We start from the raw sequence: 17,376 nt of genomic DNA, 5'->3' as shown, positions 1-17,376 counted from the left end.
GGGTTATCTCATCAAACCTCCTGTTAATTGAGAGCGTACAACAGTGGTCTAAGATGTCTGCCTCTTCTTTATCCTTCTGGGACTTGCTCCTGTGGTGCGTTGTCCTGGCAATTACACTTGGGACCATCATTCTCCTTGTAAGTACCCTTTTCGCCCATACCATTGAATCAATCTAACTAGTCTATCTCAGGTTCTACTCATCTCCCTCACGATTTCCCAGAATACCATTCCCTCCAAATGTCGTCCAAGGGGATCTCCTATCCACTTGTTGGTAGTCCTTGGAAGCGGTGGTCACACAGCTGAGATGCTCTACATGCTTGAACGCATGAAATTCGACCCCCAAATCTACACGTATCGGACTTACCTCGTGAGCTCCGGAGATAACTTCAGCGCAGACAAAGCCAAGGAATTTGAGGCTCAACATGTACAGAACTCTCAGGGCCATGTCCATAGCAACAATTACACTATTGTCACGGTGCCGCGTGCCCGACGGGTCCATCAATCCTACCTCACTGCGCCATTCTCTACGCTTCAATGCTTCTGGGCTTGTCTCAATGTTCTTCGTGGGCTTCACCCGGACCAAAAGCTCCCAAAGGAATACAGCTCGCTTTACCCTGATTTGATCCTCACAAACGGACCTGCTACAGCACTCTGCGTTGTCGCAGGCGCAAAACTCATCCGTTTCTTTCTATATTTGGCCAAATACACTGTCTTGTGCCTCGGCCTGCAAAAAACTTCCACATTTGCATCGGCACCAAAGCTGCGTGCTATTTACATCGAATCATGGGCCCGGGTGAGCTCGCTCAGTACCTCTGGTGTCTTGCTGTTGCCTCTGGCCGACCGTTTTCTCGTTCAATGGCCTGCCCAGGCCGGACGGCGGGCTTGGTGGGGGATGAAGAGAACACAATACGCAGGATGGCTTGTGATTTAAGCGCTGTGCATTTACACTGGCTTAGTCTGCTTTAACAGTATGTTTGATATGATAGTTGCAGATATCACATGAAACAATGTTCTCACTAGGTATGTAAGTGGGTAAGAAATGAATTGATCGACAAGCAACAAAAATAATTGGCCGCTTATGTGGCCTTGTGTCTTTTTTTGGTGGTCTTCTTAGATGTTTTTTTTTTAGATATTTTCTCCCCCTTCTCAGTTTTATAGGCTGACGGCAGAAAAAGATGGAGAAAAGCATAAACTGCGCAGATGACTACCTACATAAGGTATCTAACCTTGGAATGTATACATGTAGTACTTTTTGATGATTGATGACTGATGTTGTCCACGGGTGAGATTTACCTAGTTCCGCACTGATTCCCTCTCCGTACACACTTAATGTAGGGATTTAGATCGATCTTTGCCATGTAGTATGTCTATAATTCATAGCCATATGTTTTGGGATCTCGGACTGTTGAATGTAGATCTATAAATCCCAATATAGACTGCCTTTCAGGTCTTGTACGTATAGTTATATGCAGAAAGGGCCAAACCCTTTGGGTCAGTCTAACAACTAAAAAAAAGCATCAGAGAATTAGTCGGTTTATTAAACAAACACTAGATAATATCCCTTAGAATGCAAACCAGCTTGATTTGCGAGGTGTATACCAGAACCATCCTGACCAATTTCTCCCCTTTCACCCCCTCTCAACTGGGGTTTGAATCCTTAGGGCCATACATCTTCGTAGATCCATGTTGGAACAGGACTGTTGGGCTTCGGGGACATAGGGCTATTTATTTTCCAGCTTGTTGGAATGGGATAAACTTCTTGTGTTAAGTGTTGCTTGATGAGTTTGTTAAATTTTTCCGTACAACCCATCTTGTGATTCGTTCACTACCTTATTATCCCATCCTTTTTTTTTAGTTAGTTATACGCAACACTGTTAGCTATATTTTAACATTCTCGTCTGATCTTTTTACTATGTTATTGCCGAAAGCGCTAGTCTTGCTGAAGGGACTGTGGTCATGAGCAGTGGTAATAAAGACCTCAGGTATGAAACGGCTTATCTGATCACCACCATCAGCGACGAGGCGATATGCAAGGCTCTCTTCGAACCGACACTGAGATTAACGTCAATTTCACCAACAATACTTGTGCAAATACCGAGTTGGTCTAACTATATCTCAATGATTATGGATGAGGTAGCGTGTTCACACGTAAAATCCTGAGTGATTTGTGAGCTTGACATGCAACGCCGGGCTCAACCATTTTAACTTTGAATCCAGCAACAATATGCAGGATACAACAATGTAGAGTATGGAGTATACTAGTCACGCTCCAGCTCCACTTGTCTAAATCTACAGGGTCCCTGAACCAGCAGTCTCTACTCCGTAGTGGATGGCTAGACCCACTTCTTTGTTGTGTTCAACCTGGTTCATACCCTGAAGGCATTCCTAGATTCCTACAGTCATACCGAGCACCCAAAGAAAAATTGTGAGAAGCTACCTAGGTAGTGTTATGACTATTACAAGCACAACTTCGACACCAAGTAGACTTTCCAAACTTTCCACCGTTACTAGGAGAGCAACGAGGGTTAATGGATTCGTCCATGAGCTGGCGCTGAGAGCGTGCCCGGGGGAGATTATCAGTCTTCCCTGGCGTTGTTTCTAACAAACTGAAAAGTGCTAGCACTATGCCTTCTTGGTTCAAGCCTAATAACGGAACTAGAAGAGAGGGATAGTGTTTTTGTTCATGCTATTATCGTTGTTGACGAAGACGATGGCACTTTCGTCCAAGACGTTGGAATCGATAAATATGTGTTAGTTAATGCATGATGCTAATCTAGATAATTCTGAGAAGAAAAAGATGTACCTCAGTCTTTAATCGTTGTGTGACAGGGATTGTCTGATGTGTTCTACGGACAGTGCCATTATATATACTGGAGTCATGTGTACTGAAATATCATAATTGATGACTTTTCATAACATTTTTGCATTCAATGTATCTTATGGCTGGAATCGATATATCACGGGCCAGATAGATCGTAACAAAGGGAAAATCAGCTGTGCAACGGTAGCAATCCATTCCTTGGCAATCCGAGCTGTCACCTTCCAATGAAGCCAAAGTAAAAATACAGTACAACATATAACCCTGAAATTGCTACAGGGATTCTTTGTCCTCGACACCTTAGTGGAATCCCCCTGGGACGGGATGACGGTCCAATGACTTGACCATACTCCCGTAGAAGGTTATGCAATGCAAGAATGGCACATTTGCTCCGTAGATGGCTATGTTATATGCAATCGTTACGAGAAAAAGCAAAAAATTAGAACAAAAGTCTGCCAAAGTGAGGCAGAACAAAGACGGGGAAGCTCACTCCCTGTCGAGCACGGACAGTATGACGGACCATGCCTAACGAAGATGGTATTCTCTATAAAAGAAAAATATCAAAGTGAAGAAGCGAAGAAGTGAGAAAATAAAAAAAAAGATATGAAAAATAGAAATAAAAAAGTAGAAGGAATAGCTTCAAATCTGCAAGTAATCTACAAGTTTCACTTGGGCAAGCTGAAGATTTACCCAGGTGTTGGGCAAAGTGTACATGTAGTAAGAGCCTCATGACTCCGACGGCGTTCCCGAGCTCACACGAATTTCTTCTTCCTCCATCTCTTCCTCATTTGCATTCCATCTTGAACTTCGGGGCTTTTTTCTCGCCTCTATAAGGATCTTGGCTTTGTTTCTTGATCGTCATTACTTTGATCCGCCTTTGTCACGAGTCACGACTATCCCCACTCTTCCTCTTCCCCCCCAATTAACCCTGGACCTCAATAATCACCCCGTTTGTCTATGCGCCCGGGTTGCCCTTAACATCATTTTCTAAAACCTCATGAAATAACGCCCCATTTTGCATACGCCCGACGCTAGACTTGCGCCCTCTGCCTCGGTTTTTTCATACGCCTTGCTCCGCTCGCCCCGCTAGCCCTCCCAACTCCTTCGCGCTCTTGCCAATCCACTTATTTGCCTCATCTCAGATTCAAATTGAACGTCCTTCAGAGTTTCTTCCGGCCATTAGACTCTCTGCCGCATCTCCGGGTCGGCCTCCACATCGTGGCGCCAGCACCCGAGACAGCAGAATCGACAACCACACGTTGCAGGTCCCCGGTCGCCCACACCATCCCATAATCATCGGTTCTTTTAATGCTGGACTGTTCTGAAATATCACCACACCCCAAGATACAGCTGGCTGCAACTTGACCAGGGTTGCCGTGGTGGCATTCGGCCAAGTCTGAGAGCAGCTATGCCGGCGCGGGACCGCAACCAACCCGACGACCGTCAAGGCTCAGAGAGCTCTGGAAAGAGCTGGATGTCTCAAGGTACCGTACGAAACTCTGAAGGCCAGTCTCGAGATCAAGACGAGGCCTCTGCAAGAGGTTACAATGCCGAGCCGTTTCTGGGTTCCTTGAAAATGGACTCCAAGTAAGCTTCTGTTTCTCCAAATGACCCGCTAACTTCGCTACGCGATCGTGGCGCGTCGAATACAAGGTCAAAAAGAAGAGGTGCTAAGATTTTTTTGCCAGGCCTGACTCAAAACCCCCTCGGATTGATTGGGGAAATTCCATGTGGTCATGGAACTCCCCCGACATTTCCCCCACTGAACAACGCAGAGGTTTCAGCAATCATCCCGATGCTTTGGTTGTCCCAAGCAACCGAGATAGTCCGTCTCAATCATCTGTCTCGAGTCCCCGACCTCCGCCCCTTCACCCATCTCGCCTCGATCCCGATGAGCTCGAGTCGATTGCCCCATGGTCCACAGCCCCCAGCAGTGGTCCGACAGATGCCAGTGGTACTTTTTATAACGATTACTCTGAGCACGAAGCCTCGCCTGCATCATTCACATTTCGTCCCACGACCGGACGGACATTCGCAAGCGAACCCGCTGAGTTGGAATATCATAGAGACAATCGCCGACCATCTGCTGCAAGCGCCACCACAGTCAGTAGCCAGGGGTCCAGGTCTAGTATCAGCCAGAAGTTTCGAAAGAAGCATTTAAAAGGTCTACTTGGGGATGACTATCATTCGCCTGGGGAGCTTCAAACCTATGACGATGGATCCCAGAACCCGTCGAGCAGGCGTGGGGGACCACTCGACCAGTTGAAGACGCGAGAGAGAGCGAACTCAGATGGTTCGCGCAATACACCCGATGACTCTAATTCCTCCCAACGTCCCCAAAGGCCACGGGAAAATACTACTTTGCCCTCTAGTGACATCACTCCGTGGGATTATCAGAGCTTCAATGACATCCCGCAGTATGGGGAGGCACCGGTGCGCCATGTACCTATCGCACCCGATGGGAAGCGTCTTCCATCTCTAGAAAATGGTACATCGGGCCAGAGGGAGCCAAGCCGACGGGGACCTGGCAAACATCGTCCTTCACGAAGCAAAGAAGAGAATCCGACTCTTGCTGGCGATCTGGCATGGTCCCAACCCCGACCTGCTACTGGCAGAGACGACATCGGAGTACGGCCGTTTAATGAGAACTACTTGCATTCAGTGACTGACATGAGTGACTCTACTGTATTTGGAGGCCGATCAACAAGTCCAACACCCAGTGTGCGTAGCACGTACCGAGACCATGATCGGAATTCACGGCATCCCGGAATCGGCGGGTTTGTTAAAAAGATCCTCGGGAAGTCGCATGACAAATCGAGAAACTCTTCCCCGCCGCGGCGCGATAGGCAAGGAAGCTTCGAAGGGAATACTCCCTCCAGATACCCAGAGTCGGTAGACTCGGACCGAAAGAAAGAGCCTGGGAAGGGTATGGCTGTCGGAAGAAAGCTTGGCGCCCGTCGTGTGTTCACTCATCAAGGTGGCGGCGACCCTTATAACCCTAACAAGGATGACAAAAACCAAGAGGAGAGCAAGCATTTCTTCCACCTTGACGTCGATATGGAAAACCTGAAAGGGATTGTCCGTCCACCTTCGCCAGGGCAAATGAAGCGTGCGAGGGATGGAACGATCACACCCGGCGACGATTCCAAAATCGAAAAGCCGTGGAATGCCCCTGAAAGTTGGCAGGTCAGGGGGCCCATTGACCCTACCTTAGAAGAACCTACTTTAGAAGAACCTGCCCCTGTTGGCCCTCGTGAACGTGAGGCTTCGTACTTTATTCGGATCTTCCGAATTGATTCTACTTTTGCCACACTATCAGCTGGCCTGAATGCTACCGTGTCCGAGATCCTCCTGATGCTTGGTCGGAAGTCTTTCTTGCAAGATCATCTCAACAATTATGAGATTGTTCTACGGAAAAATGATCTTTCACGGCAACTTGACCACAATGAGCGACCTATTCAAATGCAAAAGCGACTGCTGGAACAGGTTGGCTATACGCAAAATGACCGTATCGGAGATATTGGCCGCGAGGATCACAGTTATCTCTGTCGCTTTATCTTCTTGCCGACCAAACTTAGCGGTTACAGCAGTCTCGAGAGTGAACCAGGTTTTAACAAAGCACAAAAGTTCAGCCATGTGGATCTCCAAGGCCGCAGTCTTGTGACTATTCCAATTACGCTGTATGCAAAATCCTCCGAGATCATCTCACTGAACTTGTCAAGGAACTTGTCACTGGATGTTCCTAAAGACTTCATTCAAAGTTGCATTAATTTGCGAGAGATCAAGTTTATCGGGAATGAGGCTGCATTCCTCCCACAAAGCTTTGGTTTAGCCTCCCGATTGACCTATCTGGATGTGTCAAACAACTGCCTTGAGGACTTGGATCATGCAGGTCTTGATCGGCTGACTGGCCTTGTCAGCATCAAAATGGCAAACAATCAGCTAACCAAGCTTCCCAGCTCTTTCGGCAATTTCCAAAACCTGCGAAGCCTGAACATGTCGTCAAATGGTTTCAAGACCTTCCCTGATTTCCTTTACAACCTCAAGAGTCTGGTTGATCTGGATATCAGCTTCAATGGTATAGAAGAACTTCCCAATATTGGCCGCTTGGCCACTCTCGAACGCCTTTGGATGACAAACAATAATTTGAGCGGGCCTCTCGATGATTCCTTCGGGAAATTGGTGAATCTCAAGGAGTTTGATGGACGCTTCAATGCTATTACCAACATCGATGCTCTCTCTAGTCTTCCACGCCTAGAGCAGATATTCTTTGGTCACAATCTTCTATCACGTTTCAAGGGCTCATTTCCAAGGTTGCGGAGTTTACATCTGGACCACTGCCCTATGACGCAATTTGATGTTGACGCTCCTATGCCAACATTGACTTCTCTAAACCTCGCCTCTGGCAAGCTCTCCCAATTCAAGGATACCATTTTCGAGAATTGTCCGAATTTGACGAAGCTGGTCCTTGACAAAAATCACATTTCCTCTGTTTCGCCCCAGGTTGGCAAGTTGCGTCGACTGGAACACTTTAGTATGATCAAGAACCCACTGTCGTCTTTGCCTCCAACTCTGGGTTGCCTTGCGGAGCTCAAGCTTCTTAATCTGAGGGAGTGCAACTTGACATCTCTGCCAGCTGAAATCTGGCATTGTGCTAAGCTGGAAATACTTAACATCTCCTCAAACATTCTGTCGACCTTTCCAAAATGCGGTGCTCCGTACCCTCAAATGCCCGGTGAGCCTACAAACACACCTGGGGCCACACCGGGCATTGGTAAAAACCCTAGCTATGAGGATATGGGCCCACGGGATGAACCAAGTCTACGTCGACCTAGTCAACCATCGAATGGTGTTATGAATTCTGTATCATCAAACGGATATCGGAATCCTTCAACTACTCAATCCGGTAGGAAGGTATCGGCGACGTCGCGATCATATACAGATCCGAACTCGGTGTCTCGGAAGGACTCAAACTTCTCTCAGCAGATGGCAATGACGTTTGCGGCATCCCTTCGAACACTTTCGCTTGCCGACAACAGACTTGAAGATGATGTTTTCCGAGAACTATCCTTACTCCCAGAGCTGCGTATTGTCAACCTTTCCTATAATGACCTGACGGAACTACCCCAAGGGATTCTCAAAAGGTGGCCATTGATTTCTGAGCTGTACCTGTCCGGTAACGAGTTGACCTCTCTCCCATCGGATGACCTAGAAGAGGGAAGCAACCTGAAAGTTCTTCACATCAACGCCAACCGATTCCAAGTCTTGCCTGCAGAGCTTTGCAAGGTTAGCAAGCTTTCTATTCTGGATGTGGGAAGCAATGCGCTCAAGTACAACGTATCAAACTGGCCATATGATTGGAACTGGAACTGGAACCGTAATCTCAAGTATCTGAATTTTTCGGGCAACAAACGTCTGGAAATCAAGCCAAATATTGCGTCGTTGGGTCCTCCGGCCGCCAATGGCGCTGATCTGACTGACTTTAACTCCCTAACCCATCTCCGTGTTTTGGGACTGATGGATGTCACACTCACCATTCCCACCATCCCAGAAGAGACTGAAGATCGCCGTGTGAGAACATCTGCCTCCTTGGCTGGTACTCTCGCCTACGGTATGGCCGACTCTCTTGGCAAGACCGAGCATCTATCTATTATTGATATGATTGTTCCACGATTGAAGCCAGATAATGTGGAAACACTTGTGGGAATGTTTGACGGACAGACATTTTCCAGTGGTGGTTCTCGCGTCGCGAAGTACTTGCACGAGAATTTCACTTCTACTTTCTCGTTTGAGCTTAAGAAACTGCAGCGAGATCAGGGTGAAACACCATTAGATGCATTCCGACGGTCGTTCTTGGCATTGAACAAGAACATGGCAGGCTCTGCCTACAGATCCATCGATGAACGTGAGATCCGGCAGTACCATCGAGGATCGACTGCCGCCAAAATGCTCAATCAAGACGACATTCAGTCTGGAGGTGTTGCTACTGTCTTGTATCTGAACAACATGGATTTATATGCCGCCAATGTTGGTGACGCCCAGGCTATTTTGATTCGATCAGATGGTTCAATGCTTTCTTTGACACAAAATCATGACCCCGCGGAACCTAACGAGCGCGCACGCATTCGTGCAGCAGGAGGTTTTGTATCTCGCACCGGCAAGCTGAATGATGCCCTAACCGTGTCGAGGTGCTTCGGACACTTCCCTATGATGCCTGCTGTCATTGCGGCCCCTTCCACAATGCATGTTACCTTGACGGAACAAGATGAGATGGTCGTGTTAGCGTCAAAGGAACTCTGGGATTATGTTACTCCGGAAGTGGTGGTTGATATTACTAGGAGAGAACAGCCAGATTTGATGTTTGCAGCTCAAAAGCTGCGTGATTTGGCCATCTCCTTCGGCGCCACCAATAAGCTGATGGTGATGATTCTCGGCGTTGGGGAAATCCAAAGGAAGCAACAACGCCCAAAGCGTCGTCCTTCTCTCAACGACCCGTCTGAAGAGCAACCCATCGCACCTGTCAAGCGTGCCAAGAAGCGCGATGGTCCTGGAGATTCGCGACTCGCGCGCTTTGAAAATGTGGAGGCTCCCGACGGTGAACTGACTATCATGTTCACTGATATCAAGAAATCCACGGGTCTATGGGAGGTTTGCCCGGATGCAATGCGCTCTGCTATTCAAATTCACAATGACATACTACGCCGGCAACTTGCAATCTTCGGTGGCTACGAGGTCAAAACAGAAGGCGATGCTTTCATGGTGGCCTTCTCAACCACGACCGCTGCATTGCTGTGGTGTTTCAACTGTCAAAACCAACTCCTTGAAGCCGAATGGCCTACAGAGATTCTTGATCAACCCCAGTGCCGAACTGTCGTTGACATGGACAATAATATTATCTATCGTGGTCTATCTGTCCGTATGGGTGGTCATTGGGGTGAGCCTGTCTGCGCTAGGGATCCGGTCACAAGTCGAATGGACTATTTCGGTCCAATGGTGAATCGTGCGTCACGAATTTCTGCCGTCGCCGATGGAGGACAGATATTTGTTTCGTCAGACTTTATGACTGACATCCACCGCAACCTCGAGATTTTTGCGGATGCTGAGCGTTCTGCATCCACCAGCTCGATCGACAGCAACCACCCCCGTGGCGATAGCCTCGGTCACAACATTCGTAAAGAACTGCAACAGCTCAATAGTCAAGGTTTCATTATCAAGGATCAAGGTGAAAGGAAGTTGAAGGGTCTGGAAAATCCCGAACCTCTCTACCTTGTTTACCCCTCCGCGCTTTCTGGTCGCATGATATCTTCAGAAGAATCACAGGATCGTGACAGCTCCGCTGCAACTATGAGCCCAAACAACCAACTCGACATCCAAACAAACGTCATTTGGCGTCTCTGGGAAGTCACACTCCGTCTTGAACGACTTTGCAGTGCTTTGGAGCATCCAAATGAGTCAAGCCTCGGAGAGCCTAATGTTGCTCTCTTCAATATGGTCAAAAGACACGGAGGTGAGTTCAACGACTCGACTGTTCTCAGTTTGGTTGATCAACAAGTCACCCGCATCGAGGTCAGTATTACACAATTTCCCGTTCTTTTTACACTTTTTTATCTTCCAATCCTAACAAATTCCAGGTATGCATCAACACACTCTCCATACGCCACATGATGCGTCCCTTCAAACCAGGCGACACCCTCGGCGACCATGCCGTACCTATCGGCGAGGTACTTCAGCAACTACAAACACAATTCGCCGAATTCCAAGCTCTCAAGGAGCAAATGGCCGTTGGTGCTGCGGGCAACATCGGCGGTCTATCAACTCAGTATGGCAAAATTGGTCATTCAGACCTCAGCAGCGAGATTACCTCCTCCTCCTCATCATCTTTCCTCCACCTCCCTGGCGATGCCAATCGCTCTTCCGATTCCGGTCACGGTTTCCTCTAATTTCTGCCCTCTGCTTTATCGCACTAATTTCAATTCACTTTTGGTTCCCTTTGGCTTTTTTGGCCTTCTTATCTTTTTGTATCTGTCTAGCTTTGTTTTAGTGGGCGGCGTCCCACTGGCGGGAGGGCGGTCTGCAGATTGTGTTATATAAAGCATTATGGCATGGAGCCACGGTGATTGTTTCGGTATCTTCTTTATTATTGGCTTTGATCTACTTTGAATGTTAGGGCTGTAATTGGCTCGGACAGTGAATATATTACAGTCTATATGATACATACCTTTATAGGCTTTTTTCTTATCGTTTTGTTTGATTCTTGATCACATCCGAATGTTTCCACTCATTAACACCTGCCGCAGAGGTTCCCGGGGTATATTGGCTTTGTCGCAAGGACTTCGCGATAGATATGGACTTGGTCAGGACCACAAATGTGAGTATCGTACTAAACAAAAACATCAATTTCCGATAGAGATATATAAGATATATATATATATATCTGTCATCTAGGCTCTTTGCTCTTCTGAATCCGACTACATGCTTACCTAGGTGGTTGTCCTTGATATCAAGTACAAGGACGATCATACAGTAGTTACTGGCCTGAGGCGCCTAGGCATGAGGCCACAGGTCACGTGTAATTGTTTATGTGTACGTCATCGGGCAACCTGGTTTCTTTTTTCTTACCATGTAGGTAGTCTGCTCACCCCTTCATCTGGTAAACCGAATCCAAGCAACAAAAAAAAGCGCCATCTGTTTTTTGAGATTTTTCAACCCTACATTTACATCGAACAAATCGTTAGTACCAACTCGTACCAACGGTCGGCCATTTTTCTCGCCCCGCCTGTTGCCCTGACTACGAACTGAACGAATGATCGATCTGGGTCTGGCGTAATTAACAGCTCGACAAAAAAAAAACAACCCTTCTGCGACCCCAGTTAAAATTCGAAAAAGGGAGCGATCGCTGCCACTTCACTCGCATATTGCAATTTCGTCTAGCCACGCACCGTGCTGCAAGTTCGGTGTCTATCTTAACAAAAGTTCCCCTAGACTACGCCATCTCGGTCGGGGTGTTCGCACATTAATCAGGTCGCAACGTCACACATTGCACACCACACAAAATGGCAGATGAATTGGAATACCTCCATCCAGAGTTCGATCTGAACTCTCTCACTGTCCCTCGTCTCCGCTCCATCCTCGTCAGCCACGATATCCCCTACCCTGCATCCGCAAAGAAAGCTCAATTGATCAGCATCCTCGAAGATGAAGTCCTTCCTCAAGCTAGAAAGCTCCTGCGCGACCGCGATATGGTTCGACGAACTAGTATGGGGATCACAGACATGAGCAGTCGGTCGACGTCAGTGGATAGCGACACGAACGACAGAGAGTCGATGCCTCCTCCACCCACACCCTCAACAGTGGGATCCACAAGTAGAGGGCAGCGAGGCGCCTCACGACGCAGCACCCGTCACTCAACGGCAGATCCCGATGATGCTTTCGGCCCTGCCACGCCTGTCAGGAACACAAAGCGCGCAAGTGTTGCTCGCTCGGTGGGTAAACACGCTCGCACGTCTGACACAGAAACCGGCGATGACACGTTCGCGACTCCAGTCGCTGCTACTCGTCCTACGCCTCGCAAGTCTACAGCTAGAAAAGTCGGACGGACCGAAATCCTCCCCTCAACAGAAGTGGATGAACACACTCCTATCAAGACAGAATCACGTTATGAGAGCACATTTACGGATGACAATCCTTTCCAGAGCGGAAGCCCCGAAGCTCCTAAAAGCGCAAGGATGAGCTATGATGGCAAGCGGAAGAGTGTTTCGCGCTTATCCACCGACAGCCCAGCTCGGGGCCGCGGACTCAGGTCGCGGAAATCAGCAACCCCGTCCAGCCTTCAACAAGACGATGGTTTCCAGCCACCCAAGCGGGATTCATTTGATTTCGCCTCTCGGCTGATGCCTCCACAGGAGGAGCCTGAGGAGGAGTCAGAAGAATCCGATGAAGACGAAGAAAGCGAAATTGAAGCAGGTGAAGAATTCACGCCCGAGGAACAGCTCGCCATGTCTATGGAGAATGATCAGTACACGCCACAAATCCAGGCTAGGCGCCGGCCCCGAAAGCAAGGAACTCTTAGCCGCTTGGCCCCCTGGGTGGTCATCCTTTCAATGGCTGGCAGTTTTGGTGCCTGGTGGCGCAAAGAAAAGCTCGAAATCGGATACTGCGGCCTGGGAAAGCCTACCTGGTCTTTGGCGGAAACCAAAGTTCCCGAGTGGGCGAATGTTCTGGAGCCTCGGTGCGAGCCATGCCCAAGCCACGCCTTCTGCTATCCGAACTTTGAAGTGCGCTGCGAAAATGATTTCCTTTTGAGGCCGCATCCTCTTGCCCTTGGAGGCCTGGTACCGTTACCGCCAACATGTGAACCCGATAGTGAAAAGGAGCGCCGCGTGAAGGCTGTTGCTGATAAAGCCGTTGAAGAGCTTCGTGAGCGCCGGGCAAAGTGGGAATGCGGTCAGCTGAAGGAAGACGGAAAGGATGCCAGATCCCCAGACATCAGCGAGCCAGAGTTGAAGGAAGAGGTGGCCAAGAAACGCCGCAAGGGCTTGAGTGACACCGAATTTGACGAGCTTTGGAAGGGCGCTATTGGCGAGATCCTTAACAAAGATGAAGTTATTAGCAAAACCAAGCAGTAAGTTTCCTCCACCCTAGGAGGGATTTTCGTGTCTCCCTGGCTACGCTCATCGCTCTGGACTCCCACATCCAGCGGCATTTCTTATAAAGATCTGGTCTGACATTGTGTACCGGAACTGACAGAGGCGCGTTCGCAATTACAGAAATTCCGCCATCCTTATCCTCTCCTCTACCTCCATTGCACGGCTCCCACTCGCATGCGCCATCCGCCGCTACTTCCGACTCACTCTCCTCGCGTATCGACTCCCTATTTCACTTCTAATTGTGACCATTGGTCTCCTTGTGTACATTCGTGCGCGTGTCCTCGCACGTCGGTCCGACATTGCTCGCGTGCCTGAATTGGTAGCTACGACCCTTGACCGACTATCCACGCAGGCTGCACTATACGCCCGCGGCGATGCCAAAGAACCTCATATTGCCATCGGTCAGCTCCGTGATGACGTCCTCCGCTTTGAACTCCAAGGCAAACGTCGCGAGGAGCTCTGGCGACGGGTCCGCAACTTTGTCGAGGGCAACGCTAACGTCCGTGCTTCTGTGCGAGAAGGACGTAGCGGTGATGTTTCTCGAGTCTGGGAGTGGATCGGTGGGATCAACGCTGTTGGTGAGCCGGAGCATACTGGTCGCCGTGAGAGTGCACGATTCTCTATCCCTTCTCCGTCCGGTAACATCGTGACAAGCCCTCACACCCCTGCGGGCGAAAGTCAACCCGAGCCTCTTTCTAGCCCGAGAGAGTCTCGCCGCTGGGACGAGGGTCGTCCGATCTACTGATTCTCGACCTGTTGTCTGGAAGGTACTTTGGTACGTACCCACACACACAGCTCAACTGTGACTGTATTCTTTTTGATATCCCATCCGTTTTTCTTTTCTGATGAATGAGATATGGCTCTTGTTTCCCGGGTTTTCTTGTCTTTTTTTTTCACGCACTTTATTCCCTGTTCCCTTCGCCTACCTCGTCAGTACATATTCTTTGCTGTCCATATAAATTCTATTACCCATTCAATGAAAACTTAATTTTTTTTCTTTTGGACACATTCTTCGTGCTAGCGCTAGTTTGCGCACGATGTATAAAGCAATGTACGGAGTAGTCCAGCCATCATTCTCACGGATTTTGCCAGTGCCTGGTGTCAAGCTGAACCCTCTATCGATCCATCGCAGAGCAAGCATGGCACGTATGCAACACACCCCATCAGGTATTCAAGTCCGCCTAATATCCATGCATCAACTTGACAGTCCAGACGATTCCAGCCCATCCGTACCACCAGGATACCTGATAGAAAGCAAATATATCAACTTCCGGGGACCATTTCACTCCTTTCCGCATTGCAGAGCAGTTCAATTCCAGCCCAACCGCAATACCCATGGCATCTTTCTGTAGTGCATATGTACACATACTAGTCATATGTTCTTACCCACTGCCCCACTTACAATTTGACCCGGCAACCAACCCATGTTTTTTTTTCTCCTCCTACACCACCCACACTGCTTCAAATCTAATGAAAATAGGATCAAAAAATAGCAAATCGGCACAGCTCTCTACTGAGCAAAGAGCGGCTATTGTATATGCATACAGCAATGGTGCTACGCAGGTTCAATTAGCCAATGATTTTGGCTGTACCCGCAAGACTATTTTCAATACAATTAAACGCTACACAGAGGATGGAAAATTGGAGAATCGTGAGAAAACTGGCCGTACCCCTATGCTTACTGAACGAGCTTGTCATCAAATTCTTTTACAGGCCCGCCGGCATCCGTTTTGGACCTATAAACAGCTAAGTGCTACTATAGTTCAGCATCCATCACCCTCCACTATACGTCGAATTTTAAAGCGATACGGAGTCAGAAAACGCCGATCGAGACAGAAGATACCAATTAAGCCCTCTCTTGCAATAAAGAGGCTTAGATTCGCAAGGAAATGGCGCCGGGAGAGCTTTCAATCGTGGATCTTTTCGGACGAGTGTTCGGTGCAACGAACCTCGAACTTTGGACCACAATGGTGCTTCCGTATAACCTCGGAGGGCCTTAAAAAAGAACTTGTAAATGCGAAGGTTCACGTTAAAGATATTTCACAAATGGTTTGGGCTGGAATCTGGCTTGGTGGTCGAACAAAATTAGTTATTATGGAACGGGACGAGGACTCACCTTCTGGTCGAGGTTACACTGCAAATTCATATATTAAAGCGCTTGAAAAAGGTCTGTTACCAGTCTATATACCCGGTTTAGTATTTCAGCAAGATAACGCAAGGATTCATACAGCATTGGTGACGCGAGAGTGGTTTGAATCCCACGGGATATATATCGAGGACTGGCCCGCACACTCACCTGATTTAAACCCGATTGAACCAGTATGGCGCTGGTTAAAAGTGAAGCTTTTTGCACTTTTTCCAGAGCTTATTAATATGGGAAGAAGTGAGACTGATTGGCTTTATTTTAAAAAATGCCTAGGCGAAGCATGGGATGCATTAGATCAATCTAAGATAGATGCATTGATATTGAGTATGGGAAGACGTTTAAAGGCAGTACGGAGAGCCAAGGGTTATTATACAAAATATTAAGCGAGGAATTCATTGTGCGGATATTCAGCTTACTCATATTTTTTAATTGAATTAATTGAACCAAAAAATGGTGGTGTAGTGTAGTATATAGTAGATATATATATTTGGTGAGGAAGCCATAAAAAGTGGAGTGGGTAAGAACATATGGAAGGTGATGTATGTCGCTCGGTTAACCTTCAACCCAGATGGAGAAACAGGCATTAGTAAGCTCATCCTACCGTGTGATCAGTGCGAGGAGAATATTTGTACTACAAGGATTCCATGTAGATAAGAATAATAAAATAACGACTGGCATTCATACACTCGGTCAGTCACTTTATAGTCTGTCGGCATGTATGAAGTGAATCCGGATCTCGAAAAAAGGCGTGTCGCTCTCGCTCTCGCTCTTGACCGTCTCCATCCTTGATGCCCAACGTATTAAGCTGGCTGATCAATCAATCAATATCCCTGTCCCGGCGTCAATTTCAAACTCATCGCTAGTGCACGTGTTTTTGTTAAGATCACTAATGCGTTCTAGATACAGATTGAATACTAGGAATACTAGGAATATTAGAAAATAGTAAGTAGTCTAGAGTTCAAGTTAAGGATGTTCTTTGCTTCCAATTTTGTTTCTTGGTCTATGAGAATGTTGGTATTAACTAGTAGAAATTAGTATCGGAGTTGTCTGATATGAGCACCCAATGAAACCAGGGGATGGTAGTGTGATGGTTGAAGCTACTGTAAGCCACGCGAGTCTTGAATATGAAAGGTATAATAATTTGAAATACTACGATGTACGGAGTACGGGGAACCATAACCGGAGGAAAAAGTATGGAAGTTGATATATTACAACATAGAGACTTCGCACATGAGTGGCTAGTAGCGAATCACTACAGGTGACTCGAAGTATCATCTGCAGGTGCGCGATACTCAGTTTGAACTTCACTACATAAACAGATATTGCAGCAAAGGCCAATCAGGAAGAGAGAAACCTAGTGATCTCAGATCTGGCGGGAAAATGGAATTTGTTCTTGCCCAGCCATCCAGATCCAGCCAACCAGCTCTCAGATTTTTTCGGGGAAAAAGGTTCCCCGAGGAAGACGCAAGATGCTTTTGTGTGCCTGGTACGGATCTACCCTCGTACACATGTTGTGCCTGGAGAAGCACGAAAGTACTTTGTACCTAGAATGGTAAGGTAAGATAGCCCTAAACCAAGGGGACTGTAGCGAACCCCAATTTTGACCGCTTCTTGAGGGTCATTCTTGAGAAACGTCCTATCAAGGAGCACTGGGAGTAATGGAGTGGATACGGGCAATATTCGTACTCCATACTCCGTACGCTGTAACCAGTAGTATGGTCCTTGATTTTGTTATTTTTCCCCCTCGAAATTGGGACCTCATCTCT

General features: G+C 47.7%; 5 protein-coding genes across 5 annotated transcripts; 4 read left to right on the top strand and 1 right to left on the bottom strand.

The window, feature by feature from the left end:
* Window positions 1–53: 53 nt before the first annotated feature.
* Window positions 54–931, top strand: N7479_006862 (glycosyltransferase family protein; the record flags this gene model as incomplete). The annotated part of the gene is made up of 2 exons (XM_057254556.1): window positions 54–137; window positions 191–931. The coding sequence occupies 2 exons, from the start codon at window positions 54–56 to the stop codon at window positions 929–931; spliced, it is 825 nt and encodes a 274-aa protein (XP_057108418.1).
* Window positions 932–3,540: 2,609 nt separating this feature from the next.
* Window positions 3,541–4,109, top strand: N7479_006861 (uncharacterized protein). The gene is made up of 2 exons (XM_057254555.1): window positions 3,541–3,767; window positions 3,854–4,109. Exon 1 carries the CDS (start codon window positions 3,547–3,549, stop codon window positions 3,649–3,651), a length of 105 nt encoding a protein of 34 aa, XP_057108417.1. The 5' UTR covers window positions 3,541–3,546; the 3' UTR covers window positions 3,652–3,767; window positions 3,854–4,109.
* Window positions 4,110–4,226: 117 nt separating this feature from the next.
* acyA (adenylate cyclase acyA) lies at window positions 4,227–10,758 on the top strand (the record flags this gene model as incomplete). The annotated part of the gene is made up of 3 exons (XM_057254554.1): window positions 4,227–4,405; window positions 4,507–10,384; window positions 10,450–10,758. 3 exons carry the CDS (start codon window positions 4,227–4,229, stop codon window positions 10,756–10,758), a joined length of 6,366 nt encoding a protein of 2,121 aa, XP_057108416.1.
* Window positions 10,759–11,871: 1,113 nt separating this feature from the next.
* On the top strand, window positions 11,872–14,209 carry N7479_006859 (putative sister chromatid separation protein (Src1); the record flags this gene model as incomplete). Its single annotated transcript, XM_057254553.1, has 2 exons — window positions 11,872–13,439; window positions 13,585–14,209. The coding sequence occupies 2 exons, from the start codon at window positions 11,872–11,874 to the stop codon at window positions 14,207–14,209; spliced, it is 2,193 nt and encodes a 730-aa protein (XP_057108415.1).
* A 436-nt stretch (window positions 14,210–14,645) lies between these two features.
* On the bottom strand, window positions 14,646–14,890 carry N7479_006858 (uncharacterized protein; the record flags this gene model as incomplete). Its single annotated transcript, XM_057254552.1, has 2 exons — window positions 14,646–14,810; window positions 14,867–14,890. 2 exons carry the CDS (start codon window positions 14,888–14,890, stop codon window positions 14,646–14,648), a joined length of 189 nt encoding a protein of 62 aa, XP_057108414.1.
* Between the last annotated feature and the right edge of the window lie 2,486 nt (window positions 14,891–17,376).

This window comes from Penicillium vulpinum, assembly GCF_028829585.1.
Source record: "Penicillium vulpinum strain IBT 29486 chromosome Unknown utg000003l_segment0_segment0, whole genome shotgun sequence".
Taxonomy (NCBI): Eukaryota; Fungi; Ascomycota; class Eurotiomycetes; order Eurotiales; family Aspergillaceae; genus Penicillium; species Penicillium vulpinum.
The sequence above is the reverse complement of the archived record's forward strand: the minus strand, read 5'-3'. Positions and strand labels throughout refer to the sequence as shown.

Excerpts from the sequence above, each read along its gene's own strand:
- N7479_006861 (XM_057254555.1), top strand. The coding sequence starts at position 3,547 with ATGACTCCGACGGCGTTCCCGAGCTCACACGAATTTCTTCTTCCTCCA.